This window comes from Poecile atricapillus, chromosome 1, assembly GCF_030490865.1.
Source record: "Poecile atricapillus isolate bPoeAtr1 chromosome 1, bPoeAtr1.hap1, whole genome shotgun sequence".
In the NCBI taxonomy this organism is placed as follows: domain Eukaryota; kingdom Metazoa; phylum Chordata; class Aves; order Passeriformes; family Paridae; genus Poecile; species Poecile atricapillus.
This window is the reverse complement of record NC_081249.1, coordinates 165672758-165680716: the sequence shown is the minus strand read 5'-3', so window position 1 is coordinate 165680716 and position 7959 is coordinate 165672758. Positions and strand designations below refer to the sequence as shown.

General features: G+C 45.6%; 1 protein-coding gene across 1 annotated transcript in view; it reads right to left on the bottom strand.

The window, feature by feature from the left end:
• Positions 1–5086: 5086 nt before the first annotated feature.
• LOC131585866 (ras and Rab interactor 3-like) overlaps positions 5087–7959 on the bottom strand; it is a 156518-nt gene continuing 153645 nt past the window's right edge. Inside the window, exon 28 of the mRNA XM_058852518.1 lies at positions 5087–6367. Within this exon, the coding sequence (XP_058708501.1) occupies positions 6059–6367 (309 nt within the window). The 3' untranslated portion in view covers positions 5087–6058. The remainder of the gene's footprint in view (positions 6368–7959) is intronic.

Here is a 7959-nt window from a genome sequence, read left to right as displayed (position 1 = left end):
GAAAGTTTGCACTTTGAGGGTTGTTGAAAGTTCAGGTATGTGCTGCTTTTGAGTTGCTTCTTCTTCCTTCTCAGCTGTAAAGCTGAGTTTTTTTTATCAGAAATCTAAAAATAAGAGTAGAAACTTATGACTGCCTGAATGTGTTGCAGTTGTTTCCCTGGTGGCAGGAGGAAGGGCTGGCTCCACAGACAGCTCTTAGTCATTTTGGCTGCTATCATCAAAGAGCATACCAAGAGCTCCCAAACAGTTGTAAAAAACAGGAGAAATTATTCTTTCAAAACCCTGTTTGAATATATACATTCAGTCTGCTGTTTCATTCACCTCTGCTTTTAGAGTTGTTCTCTGCCCTAGAAGTCCAGGCTCCTCCTCAAGCACTTAGCATCAAGTCATAGGTTTAACATTTTTTTCACCTTTTATATATGTCCATTTTTCTGCTGAAGTGTTCAGAAGAGGCTTTTGTTCTTTTGGATTTTCACATCTAGGATGCAGAGGTTGAAAAAGCGGCCTCCATGTTCCTCATAGACGGCATTGCTTTATGACCAAGAGTCTCCAGCCATAATAAATAGACCTCAGAAAGTAATTATCAGATGAGAAATCAGCTACTAGCACATTTTTATTTTCACACATCATTGACACCCAGGTGGCTCTTGTTATCGTGTGCCCTTACCCTCCTGCAGACCCTTGTAGCTCTTCAGATGCAAAGCTGAAACATGAGTGGGATTTTGTTCTGTTTTCCTCTTGCAAGTGATTTCTGTAGCTTCACCATCCTAAATGGCATTGTTACCCCTTCCCTCAGGTATGTGGCAAGCCGAAAGACACTGAAGATGTCACTGCACCCACAGTGCTGTCTGAGATGGAGCAGGTTCTCATCCATGCTCTGAATTTTCAGTTCATATCCAGAGACCCATTTCCTTTTCAGCCACTCAAGGAACAGCCCCACAGAAGAAAAAACCAATAACCTTCACCTGCATTGATCAATACATTTGTTTTAAGGCCTCCAAATAGCATCACACAGACTTAGTACCTCTGTGGCAGGCTGTTTATTTTGTGATGGTGATAGAATCTAATGAGAAAACAATTTTAGGATTGTGCAAGGTCAGTCTTACACCAGAATATCCTGTGGTGAATTGAGCAAGTACAGACACTCTTGCTTTTCCTGTAGGCATGCAGTTGCTCAGCCTATCATTCCTAGAATGTTGGGATGCTGGAATGCAAAATATGGGAAACTATCAGGTCTCTAGCAAATTCACCAGGCAAAATGGCAAAGCTGAGGCTGTGTTATTTACAAAAAGAAGACTTGTGTATATCCGTAGCCCTGAGGAAGAGTGTCATTCACTGCAGCCAAGGTTTCCCGTCTTCCTCCTCCTTGTTGCTAGGAATGGAGTCCAACGCCCTTTTCTGACCCGTGTGCCAAATCTGCTGTGTGTTTCTACACAACATCCTGCTGCACAGGAGTTCACTGCCTTTCCTTGGAGAGGACCTGGAGGGCAGGTCCATGATCAGCCTCCACGGTACACTGTGTGCTGGCTACTTCTGTATCATGCAAACTTAGATGGACACAGCTTTGTTCAGAGCACCGTAACCACCCTCCCTTCCTTACCAGCAATGAAGCAGAAAGCAGTTCACCTGAGTTGGAGATAATGCATTTTTTTAGATACTCCAGTAAGCAGTATTGTTTTAGCTCTCTTCAAACCAAGTTGCATCCTGTCTCACCAGGACAGTTAAAGGTAAATGTTGAGCACCTGTGGCCATCTCAGGGCAGGAGGCTGAAGGTCTCTCATTCTTGTGCTCAGCCTCTGCCTTTGAGAACAGGAGTTGAGAGGCAGTAGAGGAAAAGGAAGTTTAAGCTAAAGTGCTGACTTAAAGCAGCATTTTGTGCCAAAAACTTGAGCAATTCTGAATCAGAAGCTGTTTCCTTCCTAGGGCCATGATACCCCAAAATATGTGGAAGACAACAAAAGTCCTACAATTCTGTAAGCCTTGCACCACAGGCAGAGCTGGCCAGTATCCCACACCAGTAGCACCCATCCAAGGAGGGACACTGGTGGGACAGGCAGGGCCTGCACAGCAGCTGGATAGGAGGAAAACGTTTTTCAGAGTGCAAGGTGTTAAAATGCTGGACTAGGACCCCAGGAAGGCTGCATGACCCTGGAGACTGCAGCACTGAAAGGGTGAGGCTCTGAACAGCCTTGGGAGGAAGTCCTGTTTGAACAGGGATTGGACTGGTGACCCCCAGGGGTTCCTGCCAGCCTCAATCACTCTACAAGCCCATAGTAAAAAGCCAGTCTTATGCCAGGTTTCAAAGTACAGTTGGTGACTGGAGCATGAGGAGGCCCAAAAGCTCTTGAATTCACATGGAAACTCCCTTTGATCTCAATGGCTTTTATTCTAGGATAAACTTGACCTGCCAGTGTAATTATTTCAGTGAATTATTGACAGATTGTGTAACTGGTTGCAAACTGGTGTTAAATCAGCTCTGTGCATACAGTGGCCACACAGGCTGGTTGTTTCTCTACAGAAGTTTCTGGGTTCAGCAGGTCTCCCTGTTCCTCTCTTTCACAATGGGATCCTTTCCTTGTGAGTCAATGAGTAATCATTGCACAACGTTTCTCTGCAAATGAGTATTTGAAGGGGCCTTGGCTGGATTGCACAAACCTACTTGGTCAAAGCCTCCTGAAAAACTCCAGTCTGCTGAGGGCTCACATGAGGGCTGGCATGTGAGTCACAGTGTGACTGTTTTGACTAACCAGAGGAGGCCACAGATCACCAGGCTGGGCTGCTTCCTCTTTGCCTGGGCTGCAGCATGAGGAAACACCATAGAAAAGCCAATGAACAAAATCCCATGGAACATTGAAAAATGCCCATTTCATTCCTGCTTCTGACTTTTTCTCACACCATCTGAAATGCCAAGATACCTGCCCAAAGCAGTGCAGGATCCAGAGGAAGGGATGTGCTGAACTGTTCCAGCAATCTCCATGCTGGAGAATCAACGCTTTGCCAGGGTTACCAAAACCACAGCATGTTTGTTCCAGGCAGGCTGTTTCTGCAGGCAGAGCCTGAATGCCACCACTGAGCTGTGAGCTTGGAGAGGCAGCATCCTTCTCTGTCCTGGGTCATCCAAAATACCATCAAATCACCATCAAAATACCACAGGTCATCTCCCAGCTTGTGTTCCCTGACAAGGGACAGCTGTGGCCACGTCACCCCCATACCTCAGAGACGTATGTTTAATGAAATGTTGCTGGTGGTTTATATGATGGGACCAAACAAGCCAGTTGCCTCACAGCCTCTGAGCATGATCCACTCTGCACTGAGCACTAGCACAGGGATTTACTTCCAGGCAGCTTGCAGCCAGACACAGTAATTCACATTACTGTCAATAATCTCTGGGTGTAGGAGAGCCATGGCAGATCTTGCAAATCAAATCAGAGCTTTGCAGTTGTTATGCCAGAGGAAAACATTGCATGTCCAATTTGAGAAAAGCCCACACAAATTCAAAGGTTCAAGGCACTCCTTGCATTTCAAAAACTGGAAGCTGCAGGCCTGATTTTGGGTCTAGACATTAGATCAATATAGGTCTGAGCCCATTTGGATTGCAGTGATTTAGCACTGTTTCCACAGGCTCCACTGACCAGCTCTATATCCCCTACTTCTCCCTAGCCCCAAGGTCCAGCAGGTGACTCAGATGTTCCAGGACACTGTTAGGTGTTGGAGTGCTTCACTTCATCAATCAGTTGCTTGACCCTGGCTGGTGCAAAGTCTGGCTGCTCTGCAGAAATATCCAGCAGATCAGTCGCAGCTTCTTTCTTTCCATGTTTCTACTTTAACCTCTTACTCATCAAATTACTTTTAGGCTCATTGACTGTGAATGTTGTACTGTAATGATAACCTGATCAGGCCACGGATCAGGGGAGCATCAGGAGAAGCCCCAGTCCTGGACATCCAGCACCTCCCTGAGAATGGGGACAGGCTGAGGGCTGGGGAACTGGAGACCACTCCTGCTGTAGCATCACTGGGGCCGGGGCTGTCAGCCCTGGGAGGCTGAAGTGGTGTCCTGAACCATGGGCAGGGTGGGGAGGTACTGGGGAGGCACTGTGGAGGCGCTGGAGACAGCCACACCTGTGAGTGCCCTCAGGGCCCTGAGAACAGCATCACCTCCCAGTTTGGTACTGGAAACTTGTGTCTCAGGTTTAGCCTCGGCATCCCAAGGGCCACCCTGAGAGCAGCCCAGGCTCCCAGCAGGAGCACACAGCCCTGCAGGAGGGTTATGGCAGCATGAGGGAGGGCTTCGGCTCTGGCATCCTGCAGATGTGCTGCTGCCTAGAGGAAGGGAGAGGTTCCAACACCTGCACATAGCGGAAATAACCATGAATTTGGAGTCAGCTGTGCTGTCATGCACAGCAAGTTCTGCACATGATATCCTCAACACCAAGAGTGCTGTTACTCACTGTTCCTCATTCTTGGTCGTTGTCCCTTCCCAGCAAGATGTGCACACAGCCCATGCTGGCAGATGCACAGCTGGTTTGCCAGCTGTATGCAGATTTGGCTACAGCTGGGGCACATAGACACAGACATTTATTTCAAACCCCAGAGACTGAGAGAGGAACCAGAAACGTGTAATACCCTTTCATCCTTGGAGCTTCAGGAATGAGGCAGAGACCTTGGGCAACTTGGCCCAAGGTGCCCTAAATCTCTTTTGAATGTTATTCAGAGGAAACAATAGCAAGTTTGAGCAAAACCCAGAGAAAAACACCTTTTTGTAATCAGAGCTTTGGTAGGCCTGATTCCAAGTTGGTGGAGCTGCAGTGGAGGTTACTGGCCTCCTTCATGCAGACAACCCAGTATTTTGTGTTCACAGTGGGAATTTTGCCTACATGAAGGTACTCAGAAGACATAGACCAATCTTGCAATTAAGGCTCCTGCTTCCATTATCCAGTCCTGAAAAACTGTTTTCAAATTGAATGAAATGCATTTTTGCATTGATTCAATATATTCTCTGGGAATCTGTTTGTTCAGAGAAATTTAAGTCCGCAGTGACTGAATGACTAAAAGAACACATAGAAAGGAAAATTAGAAAGTTCTGTCTGCAACAGCCTAAATTTATTAAAGTAATGATCTGGTGGGAATTACAGCTAGGATAACACTTGTGAAAATGACAGCCATGTAAAAAGGGATTGGTATTTAATTCTAACTCCTTTTGACTTTCAAATTTTAATCTGGTTTGATACTCTGGGCGAATTATTGAGTTCTTTACAAAGGCTTATTTTAAAATAATTTCACCATATCACACATTGAAATAAATATACAATTAACCAGACACTATCAAACAACCAACGTGAATAAAACTGCTGTACATTAAAACTGATAGTGAAGTTCAATCTTTAGGAAAAATACACTGATGAAAATGCCTATGCTACCTGATTTGAGTGACAAATAGATAGAAGGCAAAACCCATATTTTTAGTGAAAGTACAGGGTCATTTTGCACTTTTTGTAATTTTGTGGATCTCAAAGGCAAAGACATGTTGACAGCAAGACAGAGATGGAGTTCTGCTACAGGTGGCAACCCTATGCCACTGAATATATCAGACAAGACCCAGTTTACTCAAACTGGGTGAACAGATACTGTAAGGCGCAAACACAGTCTTACCTCGAAACAGATTGAGGTGTGTGCAGGCCTTTCAAAGGCCTCCTGCACAGACATAATTCACACCTGCCATCATTTATTATAAAGCAAATGTCCACCTTTTTGTAAGATCTCTGGATTTTCTCCACTGTTCATTTACGTTCTGCAGTGTTGGCTAGCTGCAGCTGAGAGGTTCTGAGGACTGATACTTCAAGTTTTCCAGAGGATGAATGCTCTCTTGAATGCTCCTTTTACTTCTGAAAATGACCTCTAGTGACATTGTTCAGACACCATCTACAATTAGCCCATCTGCCCTATGTTGAAGGCCACACTAGAGAACTTCTGAGGTGTGCAGATACCAGAGGATCTCACAAGGTAAATTATCCAGCTCTTCCAGGATGACAGCAAAGACAGAAAAAAAGCAGCATGGCCCTTAGGAAAAATCTGACTCTTTGACAATTAGAACTGGTGGAGTTTTATGGTCTATTGGTTTATAAATAAAATGGAAATCTTTCTTGGTTTCACTCTTCAGCAGGGAGGCTTTGATGTGGTGAGGAAGGGCATCTTTGTCCAGCTGCAGCCACTGGTCATCAATACAAACAAAGAGTCCATAGTCCTTGGGATGGGACACTTCGAACTTCTCGGCACACTGCTGGCTCAGCTGCTCAGCGGTGGTGTCGTGACGGGAAGCAAGTGTCCTTGATTGACCAGTGATTTCCAGAAAGGAGATACAGATGAAATCCTGAAGAGAAACATGAGGAGAGACCTTGCAGTTAACACGGTAACCTAGGACTGAAGGAGGAAGAATTCAGTCACAAACTCTAGCTGCCTAGGGCTCCCAAATATCCTCCAGTCATTCTCCAATGTCCTAGTTATTCTCTCCTTCCTTCTCTCTGACAGGCTCTGAAGCAGCAAATACTTAAACAAGCACTTTACCAAATAATTAGCACAATAAAGACACTGAAATTAAAGTGCTTTTTTATTATTTTAGTGAATATCCTTAGAGAACAATCTGCAATGGTTCACTCTCCCATCTTTTTACAGTTCCTGAAGAAAGGGTTTGCAAAGAAGTGACAGACAAGAATAACAGACCACAAATGCTAGAGATCTGGCCTGAAAACCCCCTGTTTGTCAGATATGGGATAGGGCTAGCAGTGTGGTGACCTAGCAACTTCACAATCACCCAAACAGCACTTTGAGAGCGTGTCCTCTGAACTTTCTTCCATCAGTAAGGAATTAGCAGAAGTTATGATGAGAAGGCTGCTTTACTTGTATTCTGTTTCAGGCAGTAATAACTGTTGTGACAACTTTAATCTTTCCAAACACAAAAGGAACAGAATTTAGAGAGCTTTTGGTAACAGTGGAACCTCTGTGTTTAATTTGCATCTGTGAACTTCAAAACAAATCCCAACCATTTTGTTCAGAAAATAATGAGGTTCTCTGGCAGAAGGGGAATTTCCAACTGCATGGACTATGAGCTTCCAAACTACACTTGAGTGTCACTGCAGTTGATTAAGGCAGGCAGAAGGATGGGCAGAGGCCTGCTGAACATATCAGCAAGCTGTTTAGCTCTGCCAGAATGGGATTTCATGTCTCTGATACTACCCCTCATTCACAGGGTGGAAAATGGCCCTTCAGCTGCTGGAGGTGGTGGGAATCTTCCATGGAAATGTGTCATTTGCTTTCTCAGCTGTTATGCTCCCTGCTAAGTACTTCTATGAGCTACTGCCACAGCAGCACTCAGGGCTGGATATTTGCTGTATCTCATCCACCATTCAGTTTCTGAGATCATCAGGGACTGGTTTGACTGCAATATGGGAAACCTGTTCACATCCATGTTTTTGCATGGACTACTCTCCCCCACAGGAAACTTTCTCCGGGCTTTCCCCTCGGCATGCACAATTTTCAGTTCTGTGTTGTGAAAGCTCTACAGAACCTGAGACGTGGCCTTTGCTGCCTCCCTGTGGGTAACAATTTGATCACAGCACGTTGGGCTGGCAAGGTATCCTGCCTGCCTGGACCAGCCTCACCACAGCTAGAGGCCCAGAACATCCATCTGTCTTGGGACCCTCTCTCACTGGTGCATGGGGATGTCTCAAAACTAACCAGAGCTTGATTGGTCTTTCCTGCTGCCAGACAGGCTCTGGAGGATGCTTGACTGACTGGCTCTTGGGATGTCTCAGACCCTCCTACATCTTTACACCATCTAGAAGCAGCCCTGCTCACATCTCAGTTTAGCCCATGATTTCCCCAGGCATTAAGGGCAATGATTAAGGGGCTTCTGAGTCCACACCACAGCTCCTACATGGAAAGGCTCCTAGCACACCTCCTTTG